We start from the raw sequence: 12,992 nt of genomic DNA, 5'->3' as shown, positions 1-12,992 counted from the left end.
TTATCTATTATACAGTTAAGATTTCTGTTGCACTGTTCCTTCCGGAATTTTGCAAATCTCTTAACGTTGCTCTAAGTTTTTAATTAGGTCTGTTTTGCCGCAAATGGAGGTAACTTCGAATGATAAACTTAAGTAAATTCACTTTTTGAACTTAGTTTGCCCGTTATCCTTGACGCAAATCTCTAAATTAGAAATTTGCATGGAGCATAGGGAGATGCTATTTTTCTAAAAACAAATACTTATTGTAAGTATTTGTTCTATACTTATTGTATTGTATTGTATACTTATTTTAAGTATTTTTACGACATTTTAGAAAAATTACAGCAAAGTTAGGAGTGCAAATCTTGCTTGTGCGAAATTTCCTAGCTGCGACTCTAGCAGAACTCTCCGTTGGGTGTTACAAAACGTACTGTATAATTAAAAACATAAGTAGACCATTGTCAACTAATAAGATAATAAGTCCTTTTTCCTCATTACAATAATCGTGATAAACAAAACATATGTACCAGGTAATTCAATTTGGAAATTTCGTGCTATATTCAATAATCGTGAGTAAAACAGCGTGTTATTCCTCTATTAGTGGAATGTTGAGAGGTGTAAATGTTGTATACGACATAAAATTGCAGCGAAGCGACTAGGAAAACCACATTCCCACTATTAAATTAATGAGCAATTAATGGCCATGACTCAACAACTGTCTGCCTTTGTTAGAGTGATAAGTCAAAAACAATGAGCGCAGAATTCACGTTTGATGCGATGAGTGCTGTTGTAGTATAAAGTGAAGTAAACGGAAATTTGGAAGCTGAAAACCCACTTGAAAGATTTTGAAGAGGCCAGAAACTAACCTGGCCCAAATCCAAATGGTCTCATCCACCAAACTGACATAATTTCACTGATGAAACGCAAATTTCAATTTAACGAGACGTGCGCGAATTAGACCAAACCTTTCGAGAGCTTTTCGAAGTAAGCTCAAAAATCGTCCGCGTCCGCGAAATCTCAATAAGTAATTTGAAAATCCATTGAGTTACGAGCATCTTTAGGGGAGAGGGTTTTCCTTTTTATGCAACTTACTGAAAAAAGTGAGGTGGACTCTCGACAATTCAAGCAAACCGCTCCGAAAGTTTTGGTACGCAATGAAAATCTGAGATAGTGATCCAAATGATCCAATAAACACTCCAGAAACACGCCACGAAAATTGATAGGAAGCACGAAAGAGGCACAGAAAAGTTAAAAAATATCATTTCCATCCTTTGCTGGGTAGATAGGATACTTGATTCTGATTGCGGAAAAGTGGGTCGAAAACAACAATACCGACAGGATTCTTCAAGAACCACTTTCTGAGCCTTCAATTTCCTTTTTTCGCGAATATCTTCAGTAATTCCTAATTATATGCTTCCCTAATTGTGGCAAAATGGATGCCAAAAGGTGGGCAAAAATAACACTTCATCGACTCTTTAATGAACCGTCAGTCACGTAATTGAACACGCAACGAAAAAGTTAGTGGGATATAAATTAGGCAGTTATTTAGCTACGCAATTATTATTTTAACGTTCCGTAATTTGTTTGCTGTACCAATTTTCGGAGGTAATGTGCAGTCCCGCTTACCTCATGACAATCGACATTTACACACGGAGAAGGAGTACTTAGGAGTAACTGTAAACTCCGGTTTTTGTATTATGTAACTTTTCTTCGCATCGTTAAGGGCCTACAAATTAGGGTTCCACCCTCCTTATCTGGAAGATAATTTCAATTAAAAACCATATTTTGGTCGACAGCATAGCTTGCCTGGAAATTATCCTGTAGGTAAAGTTACCTGGAAGTTAAATTTTTGCGCCTAAGTACTTGTAGCACAGAATAAATAATTGTATCGTAAATATGCTAAATTCAGAAAATAATGTGAACAACATTAATGAGTATGCTGGAACATACTTAGTTGGCTGGGACTACCAGTAGAAAGAATAATCTAAAGCGGAACCAAGTGGCTCTTAGGTGGCGATAAAGTAGAGCATAAACGTCTCGTAAACTGAGCGAGTTTATTTCAAATGGAAGAGCGGTCTTGGCAACTAAAACGAATGTATTACCTCGCCTATTATTGGCATATTAACTGTGAAGATTCAATTGACTTGCGAAATAAACTGCAATGGAAAGTATGCATTTATTACTGCATATTAATGCCACTTAGAGCCACTTAGATGATAAGTTTGAACAAAAGAGTAAAACCATTTGAATTAGTATTTTTTGTATTTTTGTAATTTAGGTTAACCAAAACCCGTTAATCTTTAATTCCCTGGACGTTTTCTGAAGAATTTTTAAAAAAGAACCATCTGCACTAAAAATCAGATATTTTATTATTAAGTAACAATCGTAGATAGAGTAGCAGGGGTAATTTATCGCGATTACAGTTTTGTCAATGACTACGAATCAGACATTCTCCAAATATGTCACTGTGATACAGAACATGAAACCCTCCTCCGAATATATTATAATTCTCACGCTTTTTTTGATCCCAAATTGCATTCATGCATATTAACCTAAAATAGAAATTTCTATATACTTCTTAGATTAAACCTTGTGTACTCTGATCATCTGTGTCAGAGTTGCGCTCAAGGTGCAATTACATACCATACGATAATCACCTATCGCTGGGTTCCCACGGCAAAATCGCCATTTAAGCCTACCCGCTCCAGAGACCGAGGCGTCGTATGACGTTCTTGACTTGGTCTGACGCGCAAAAATGTCAAAAACGACTTAAACCTGTAGTGTTTTTTTAAATAAATATTATGAGTAGATAAACGAATGAATGTTAATAAAAAAAACTGCGATATACGGAGTGTAGATTCAGTTAAAGCTTCTGATAGAAAAGAATTCACCAAACATAGCCCTTTCCGTGAAAACAACAATTACGCCATCTTATTTGTACTTAAGAGGATTCAGCTTGAGCGTTTCTTACGAAACTCAATTTTGCAAATATGAACTCAAAAAATTAGAGGCACATGTGGCCGCTGGGGGGCAAGATACTATTTTTTATTTTAAGTATTGTATACTGAGAATATCTTTCAGTTGATATCTCGTTTATTAAAAGAAAATGTACATAGTAACTTTTCATTTATCTATTCAAATAAAGTGGCGGGAGTGCGTCAAATATAAAAAAAATTAAAAACCAGGCTAATGTTAGTACCATTATTTAAAGCGCTTCTTCTTCTCACTGGGAAATACCTCATTTCTATCGAGTTAATTAAGTCAACTGTGTGCTTTTTGCTTATTTCTGAAACACTACCTGAACCATATCCACGCCACTGGAGATTGCACCGATTGAATTAAATTAAATCATTCACGAAACATTTTAACGCAGTTATGTAAGATCACTAGCTCTGGTGTTGCGGTCGTCTGACCTTAACAGAGAATCAAGGTGAAGTTTAATTTTTGTTGTTCCGAAATCTAATTAACGCAATTTTTGCCGTATAATTTTCAGAAATTGCTGTGGAAATTTAATTTATAATATCGGTTTTATAGAAAGAAGGTTAATTGATCTTACCTGTATTCTGGCTTCTGTTAGTCCAATTTTCATGGCTAATTCCTCCCTGAAACAACAAAAGATTTATCAAATTTCGAAAGATGGCGAGTATGTTGCTCACAATCGCAATTAAGCCAAAGAGGTCACCACTTGATTGGATTTGGACGCGTTTAATTGCCGGGGCTGGGCTTTATTAGCGAGCAACGTTTTCGTTGCCCGAAACCGTTTCGCTCAATCCTTTCAGAGACTATAAATCCATTATCGCGCTGGCAAAAACCCACATATTTTTATGCAAAAACAATAACATTTCTATATTCATCATGCGATAGCACTTATGTTTTTGTGGGTCCTCCTAATTGACTCTGAAACCTTTACAAAGCCGACCGGAGTGCCCCGACAAATTGCAGACAAGTCGGAATGCCTGTCGAGAAGCCCCGATTACTTTATCGTGGGTTGTAGAACGCAAACATGATATACTCATTTGACTGCTTTAGATACCAGTGATTTGTGGGTCCTTTTCTACTTAGGTAGAGAAAACTCTAAATCTACACCGGGGTTACTCATGGTGCACGATTCACCAAAAATTGCTATTAGAACTCGGGTCGTAAACCAATTTATTCAATCACGTTCAAAATACTCCGATTTTTACGCGTTAGTTGGCCCTGACTTGGTTTTTGAAGATTTTCACGTTCTTCCTCTTTTTAGCTTACTTGGAGATTTTGGGGGATGAAAATTCAATTTCCCATGTTGTGGCACACATTAGGGTACTGCTTAAATTTTGCACCTTTTTAGACTAATGTGAAGATGTTTCTTGAGGCGAATTCATTTAAGCGCATTTTCAACTTCGTGAAACTGGTATGAAAATGACTCCATTATCTCAGAAATTAAAGGAGATGACTGCTTGTACAATTTTATCTACAGAGCTAATTGAGACAGAAAGATTTCGTATTTTTTAAAGAATTTTTTGAGGTGATCTAAACCAGAACTTCCTGTGATACCAAGATCGAGATTGAAAATTTGCTAACTGAATTTATCTCCTTCAATTTTAAGAGCCCTTCACTTCGAGGTACCTTCAGAATCACGAAAGTAGTTTGAGGTCGGTTTGTTCAATTACCAACAAATTACCAAGGTATTAACGATGTCGACGATATCGATACGAAAATTTAAAAAATGATCAAATGTAGGTCTTTTTCATAATTCAAAATTCTTCCCAGAATTTAGAAAAGTTCGATGTTTCGTTTTCCCTCCTCTGTTTGCAGATTGGAATATCGTTACAGATCTGGACCCGACCAATTTCATAACGGGCGTTTCGTGATATTTTGTTCAATATTATTGTTGAAATTAACACCATTTTAATCTTTCGGAAACTTGTAAGAGGCAGATAAGTTTTAGTACTTCGGTCTTGGTAGTTCAGCTAGCCTATTTCATCCCGCCGTGCCCAATTAATGTAATTTGTCTAACACACGTGTGTGTTAGCGTTTGTTTTCGTTATTACTATTTTAGTCTGTTATGTTTGTTTTTGTAAAAATTCGTGAGAAAATTTCAAAGTTACACCCGATATAAAACTGATTCTTGCTGGGAATTTGCTATGGATATCCAAAACTTAGATTAAACCAACCAAATCATAAATTACGCTAATTCCGACCAACGAGATTAAGGTAGGTAAATATAAATCTCTCTCGACACTCATCAAAATAAAATTGTAATGTTTAAAACTTAGCCTCGTCAGCATAGAAGCAGTATTCAATGTCGAGTTTTTCAGTTTCAGATTTCTAATGAATCGTTGCCATACCTCGTGAACACATCCGGGTAGTGGGTCCTGGAAAATGCCTTCTCCAATTCCTCCAACTGGAAACTGGTAAACGTCGTCCTATATCTCCGCTGCTTTCGTTTCGGAGCATAATCATCAGGTTCATGATCACTGCCATCACTTATTTGGTCCTGCCCTGGAGGCCTTGGTTCGGTACCCGCAGCAGGCGTAACTTCCTCTGAAACTCCCATGTTTTCCGAATTTTCAGACGGATGAGATTCTGAAATGAAAGAACATTATTGAAAATGTTGGCAATTTAATTTACAAACGAATTAGTCATTTCCCAGTTAGAATGCTACTTATATGAGAATGTCCCTGAAAAAGGAGATTTTAGCAGATTTGCAATATAAACGTGTGGAATTACAAACCACAGAAAGGCTAAATGAAAATCTAGATCAGATTGATCCGCATCTACGGATCTTCAACTAATCGGATTGGCTGGCGTAATTGGGGATTAATCAGGTTGGCTGAAAACTAGCTGATCAGGATCAATCAAATCTAGATCGTCGTTTTCAAAGGGGGCCATAGCTTTTCTATGTGTATTTATTGTCAATTAAGAATGGCAACGGGTACCCTAGTTTTGCATTCTCTATGAAAATAAAAAATGCCATTAAATTTAAATTCGAGTATACAACTGGGCCTTGTTGCCACTTTCCATATAATGTTATAATAATGATAACTGGTGACGGTATACGTATAGCCTCCTCAAGGTACTTACATATGACTTTTTAACCTGCAAAATTCCTTTTAACGGAAAAAAATATGTCATCAAAGTTTTTGGGCGAAGAAGAAAGAGGCTCTTATTTCCCAATTTCTTATTATCATGTATATCTAGACTTTTTATCTGTATTTGTATTAATACGTTTTTTTGTGATTTTTTAATAGACCATGACCTCAAATTAAAATTACTATTTTCAATCTTCCGAGCAAGTTAAAATTTGCCTATACACTACGTGTTAATTTAATAACGTACTAAATTGGCATAATAGCAGAACCATGAGCACTTTAGAACAATCTCAGACGTGTTACGCAAATTGACCGGCGTAAAAATAAATCTCAAAAAAATCATAGAAAGTAGTTCAATTATGTATAAGCAATAAAAGCACTCCTTGTTAATTAACTTCATTTAATCTTAATTGAATATAGATTTTTTGCCAATATTGCAATAAGTTTGGTCATTCAAGCCTTAAATTAAATGAGGAAACTTATAGCTTCTACCTGATTCAACTTAACAAGTTATGGGCTTTGGTATGAAAAATCGCTGGTAATGGAGCTTTTTTTGATAAAAATTAGCAATTAGTTATTAATAGTAAATGTGATAGAGGTATATTCATTATAAATAACCACCGCATGTGTGCTTCTAATGGACTAGTTGCTGTACAAAGACTTATTAAAATATTGATTGCTTTTATAGAAGTGTAAAGGTTTTATGTGAAGGCAGTGAGAATTACAAAAAGCTGATACAGCTGATAAAAGTTGCAGATAAAGCAAAGGAATAGTGGAAAAAGAGTTGATTTTGTCCATTGTAGTCTAAATTAAAAAATAAATTCTAAAAGTATCCACAACACGTCCAAACGTGGGAAGTCACTAATTTTGAAAAAATTCCAGCTTTTCCTCGTCGACATCCTGATTATCCTTCGCATAGTCCAGCATAGCAATACGTTTTAAATACACAGGAACAAACGATTAATTTTTCCCTTAAGGAAATGCTTCACGTTACCCTTCACTTTACCAACCCTTTACAGTAGCTGTTCAACGTTAAGCCACAACATCAATAGCCCTGAATTTACACCTTCGACAGTGTGGCAGTAGGCAAACTGGGGGTAACAGCCTAAGCCTTTCTTAAATGGATTAAAACAAAGCCGCTTAAGACTATTTGAGAAATGTTCGTAAAAACCGACTGTCGGTATTTGTATCTTTATTTACTCCGGCATCTGACAACTAGGTTATTTACTGAATGCAATGTCGAATCATTAAGCAAACTCATATTAATTAAGCGCTTTGTGTTTTGCCAAATTACTGCGCTGGACTGGTTTCGATTTTTTGGATGGAATGGCTATGGAACAGCATGTTTGCCTTTCCGACCAAGGAATGGTAATTGCTCCCTGAACCTGTTTATGAAGAACAATTTTCGGTTAGGGTTTTTGCTTTAATGCAATGGGACATCTGTTAGGGTAGGAATCTTGCAGCACGTTGTAGGCATGGCAATATTGGCTAGTACCTTCGGAAACGAGGAAAAAGAAGATTAACTGAAGGATATCTAAAAGCTGAAAAAGCAGGCTGGAAGCTTGAAAATGTCCTATGTGCGAGAATCGTAGCTGAATTTAATTTATCTGTCGATATTTTACCGTTGCACATCCACGGGACTTCTAATTCTTTCTAATTCTAATTCGGCTTTCACCAGATTAAAAACCTTCAAAAGTCTCAACCAAAAATTCTTCATCCCAGCAAACTGGTGAAAAATTGATTATTGATGTGCCGCTAGATTTCTTACGTGCTTGTACGTCTTCTCCTTCATTTCTCAGTCGGGCTCTCCACGGGACTACCGCACAAGATAGACAAGAAACTTTCTACAAATTATTGAAGAGCAGTTGAGAACTTTTGATTAGGAATGTCGTAGGTTTACGGCCATTTGCTCTGACCGAGTCCACCACAAAATTACGGTTAATACAAAATAACGGTCACTAATATCAGTTCGAGAAAAGAACCGATGATATTGACTGCAATTTTATGAAAATCAACGTCATAGTTCTGATGTTGCCCTTGATGCTGCTGATTTGTTCCCTCGATGGTTAAATGACGACGAAGATCCTTTCTTTTATGTCTCCTATCCCTCGAATACCCCCAAAATAAAGAGAGACCGACGCAGCACTAAACTCTAGTAAACGGTTCTTTTAGTGTTGTACAACTTCAAAGCATAAAAATATTCCATATTCTATGAGGAAAAATGGAAAACGAAGGTTACAGAAAAAATTATCAATCAGTAGAAGATTTTAGAGAAGCGGTTGAAGAAGGTTTCGATATTATCGATGAGCGTTCGATTTGAAGAGCTACAATTTCAGTTCTGAAGCGATGCAATACGTGTGTGAATAACAACGGAGGGCTTTTTCAACAACAGTTGATAAATAATTGTTCCTAGAAAGATATTTAATTTTTTCAAAACTAAAAGAAATCTTATTAAAGTAATTAAAAAATTTTAATTTAATTTGACTTAAATGAGGCGAGCTGTCAGTGTCAAACAAATAACAAATCAATATGAACGATTTCATGGCCACCTATCTTATAATTGCAATATGGGATTTAAAAAAGGTTGCGAATCCGCCATTTTGAGAAATAACTGTCTATTTACTGGTATCACTTTAAAACTTGAAAAAATATCTTTTTAAATAAGTCATAACCTACTATGCTTTCCAAAAAAGCAAATTTATGTCATATCTCTAAAATGACAGCTGTCAAAAAAATCTGGTTAACCTATGTTTTTTAGGACAAAATTATCTACAATATTGGTACACAATTTTTTACGATTTAAAACCAATAACTACAGGGCTAAAAGAAAAGATTAAAATAAACTGACAAAATTTGGTTTTTGCTAAATATCTAGTAAGCCATGCACTTTTTCAAGAAACCGAAAGTGGCTTTAAACTCTTCCCCTAGAGCTGCAATTCTCTCCCTATCTAACCAACTTCCTAACTCTGCTAGTTTCCGAGATCCCTTCACTAATCATCAAAAAAACTCGCCTTGTACACGGAAACTCCCATTTCAAAAAGTTGAATTTCTTGCCTTTAAAGCCGGATCCATAAACTTGCCATCGAATTCATATTTAGAATTGATTTGAGTTTGGTACTGAAAGATAAATACCAATAAATTTAATTAGCCCGTTCATATGCGCCGTCGGATGTGAAGTTGCCGCTGAGCTGCCGTCGAAGATAAACCAATTTTATCTTCTTGGAGTTGGCGCTTGCAACAAAATCGTAGCGTGGCGACGTCGTCCAATATAATCAGGGGGAATCATGTTTTAATTTTTGAGGAAATGTCAAACATGAAATGAGGGGATATATTCTTATGTTTAGGTATGCAAAACAACGCGAAATTCAATTTCAAGGATATATTTGGCTGTCAAGCTGTGCTGCGAATACGACGCCGACGTGACGTTTGGAGCTGGCACCGACGCCACGTTCGCAGCTAGCACCGAAATCAAATCTAACGTCGAGTTTTAAATTCGGCTCATGACTTGGACTGTCAGTAGCGGTGATCATCTTAATTTTAAAGATATTCATTTCTAAAGTTATTTTCATAATTGATAGGTTTTAGATTTAAAGCGAGCGCAATCCGCAACTGAACAAGGAAGGAGTCAACGTCAGTTTGACGTCATAAATCTTAAGTGTCCAATGTTGAGTCATAAATCATAGATGAGCATAAATCCACCATTAGTGAACTTTGGACCACCGTTTAAGATCCTATTCGGCTACATTTTAAATTTCAATGTAGATGCTAATGATGATAAATTTTTGGGGTACCCTTATTTATAAATCATGAAAATATGCCTACATTAATGAAAATAGTTGAAATTTATTAAAGACGAGCGTCGACAATAAACGGATACGTCTTGGCTAATTACACGCATTTCAGCATTTAAATAATCTCAAACAATTTAAATAGATTACTATCATTGTGCTTGTGGTCTTTAATTCGGTAGAACAAGAACAAAATTTTAATTTCTTTAAATCATTAAAAGTTAATTTTATGCTTCGTAAAACCCATGACAAGCACTCTTCGTAGTTTCGTACAATTAAACCATTAAGTAAATGTGAATTTTTATGGTGGTTCGAGCCGGACCCACGCCAAAATTTCGGAAGCAATTTGCGTTGTACCTCCTCCATTGTTGGGCCTTATTTGGTGGATGCCTGACAGGTGCCATCGAAATGGTTCATGGTGACTTTCACCTCGGGTCTATTACATGGAGGAACCACAATTCGACGTAAACAAATGAGGACATGAATGCGGTTTCGTTCTAAATTGAAAAAGCACCCAAAACGTCCGACGAAAACAATTACTCAACATCGTAAAATAGAAATGATTATTGCCGGACGGGGCACCGCGTGGTCGAATTTGTTAATATCCGAGAAGTCATAGGTAGAACAATTACATTAGTGTCTTATATTTTTATTTTATGTATGTTATATATTTTTATGGTACTTTAAATTGACACGAAAACATGATTCCCGCGGTGGCGATCCAACGTTTTGCCGGGCGTTGGTGAACATGATGCGTGATCGTACCGGGCAGGTGGTACGAGGACGGGTTGTTGGCTTTTGATGCCCAGCGAGCCGAGCACTAAACTTTGGGGTTACGGGATGATGGTACTGTACCGTACCATTAAATTAAGAGCCGCCTGCAACCTCCTTGGGTTCAATTAATATTATTTCAGGTTTACATCAGAATTGAAAAAACAACTTTCTGTCCCACAAGGAGATGGTTATTTCTTTCATGCCGCTCATCATGTGGCCACATTAAAACTAGTCAGTACCCAAAGTAATGACAACGGTCGCCAGTTGGGACCATCTGGCTCGAATTGATGAAAACTGACGGAACCTGAACTGATCAGTTCTATCACGGCATTGTCACTCTAAATAAATAAAGCCGCAAGTGATTTAGTGGCAATGGCTTTGAGGGTCTCACGACATGCTAGCAAATATTCTTTGCCGTGGCTGGACATTACAGGAAAATCTATTTCGTGTTTCCGCTTGTAATTTTTATATTACAATAAAAGTAAAAAAAAATGAAACAAAAATTTAATAAGTGCGAATCGGAGAACCATTTAGTTCAGGTTAGTTAGTAGTAGTTGACCAAAGGACGTAAAGTCGCGCTCGGTCAGCGATCGAGTGCGGTAAAATACCTTTTCACGTGTTACATACAATACTTTTTCAATGAGCGCACGTGTGTTAAATTGGTAGCCTTCAGTAATTTCAATTAAAAATTACTGTGCGGCAAAACCCGACTTTGAATGGCTTTAATGCCTTTTTGTAAAAATCGAAACGCAATAAATACTGGTCAGAACACTTTAATCACACCAAAGCTTCAGGGCAAACGTTTTAAAAATTAGCTCAAATTTCCTATAACTGTGAAGCTACAATTTAAAAGCAGAAATAACAACTATAAATCCTATAGAGTAGAATTCTATTTAGGAACACACAATTGTTCCAGATACATTGTACTAAGAAGCTATCCATCCATATTTTCCCCGAGGGAATTTGCGGATTTTCTGGGCATTGACGTGATATTTCTCATTGAAAGTGCAAATTGCATTTTGAAATGATAAAGTAGCGATTTCTTAACTGGAATGAGGAACCAAGAAAAGAAGTTCATGCTCTACCGAAGGTTTCAGGTGCCTTCTTAGCTATCTTGTAGTAAGAGCTCAAGAGTTTCGTCATGAACCTGAGCCTGCTGGGGCATGAGGATAATCCTAACATGTCTTATGTTATCTAAAATACTAATAGCGTTACCCCTTCATTCTAGCTATGAACCGCCCATATTACATAGATATTACCACATAGAGTCGCTCCAGTTTATCCAGAGAATATTTGACGTCTGTGAGACCTGACGTTCCAAGCAGCACAACACCGGTACAGTTTTTCCCCTAATTATTTTGCGCGACGATTAGCACCAGTGCAATTATCGGCTGCATAATTGCACTAGTACCATACTGAACTCCTTAATAAGGTCTGCAAAGAGAAACCTTCAGTTTTTGTCCGTCTGGTGTGAAAATTACACTACTCTGGTCGAGTTGATTTAGCGATATGATTTCTTAATGTTTTTGATTTAGCTCATAAAAATGAATTATTCATGAAGGAAATCTTGAATTAATTTAAACGTTCGTCTTAAAATCCAATCTCTAATCTTCACATTTTCAATTACCTATCAATCCGTTTCCTCCTTACCTCGCTAAGATTCCTTGACAAATCCCCTCAATCAGCCTGTGTTGTCAGTGCAGTTTTAATTACCCGTTATTTTAATTAACGCAATAAAGATATTAGATGTCATACGACTAATTAATTTGTTATGAAATATTACCTTATTAATGCAATTACTATTTTTTAATGAAAATAAATGAAATCGTTGTATTTTGATTGACGATAACATATTTAATATGTGCTAATGTATTCCGAATTATTATAAATTCAACGCAGTGGCAAAATGCTAAATTTAGATCCAATTATAGTTAAGTTCAATAATAAATTATTGCAAAGGAAATTAGCGAAAAAGTGATAACTTAATAACGGCAAGAATGCAACAATGTCAAGCTTTAATTTGCTTCAGATAGCAGGTCAGTTTCTTTAGGGATGCTCGTTTTAAATACGAATTCATTACGCCTTCATCACAATATTATACTTAAGCTTTATTAGTACTGCCAACACAATATGCAAATTTGCAAACTTATTACGAAGATAATTGCATTAACTTTCCCCATAATTAATACTAAAACGTTATAAACGACCACGATACGATCTAAAGTTAATTAGCTTTTTATCCGCCATCTTCGGGACTCAGGAAGAATATTCAACTCGTCCAGGATATGAATTCTGTCACGTGAGCTATGCAATATATTTCGATGTATGAACACACTTTGCCTTTTCTTGGTCTTCTGGTGCAGCTATTTAAGTGGTTCCT

General features: G+C 36.1%; 2 protein-coding genes across 5 annotated transcripts in view; both read right to left on the bottom strand.

Moving 5' to 3' along the window:
* LOC136414096 (homeobox protein aristaless-like) overlaps window positions 1–12,992 on the bottom strand; it is a 65,497-nt gene that overhangs the window by 14,067 nt on the left and 38,438 nt on the right. For all 4 annotated transcript variants that reach the window (XM_066397913.1, XM_066397916.1, XM_066397914.1 and 1 more), the window contains 2 exons: window positions 5,307–5,544; window positions 3,536–3,581 (listed from right to left, as the gene is read on the bottom strand). In XM_066397913.1, the coding sequence (XP_066254010.1) occupies window positions 3,536–3,581; window positions 5,307–5,544 (284 nt within the window). The remainder of the gene's footprint in view (window positions 1–3,535; window positions 3,582–5,306; window positions 5,545–12,992) is intronic.
* Window positions 1–12,992, bottom strand: part of LOC136414106 (reactive oxygen species modulator 1) — a 62,633-nt gene that overhangs the window by 48,146 nt on the left and 1,495 nt on the right. The gene's annotated exons all lie outside the window — the stretch shown is intronic.

The sequence above is a fragment of the Euwallacea similis genome, chromosome 16, assembly GCF_039881205.1.
Source record: "Euwallacea similis isolate ESF13 chromosome 16, ESF131.1, whole genome shotgun sequence".
In the NCBI taxonomy this organism is placed as follows: domain Eukaryota; kingdom Metazoa; phylum Arthropoda; class Insecta; order Coleoptera; family Curculionidae; genus Euwallacea; species Euwallacea similis.
This window is presented reverse-complemented; position numbering and strand designations above follow the sequence as displayed.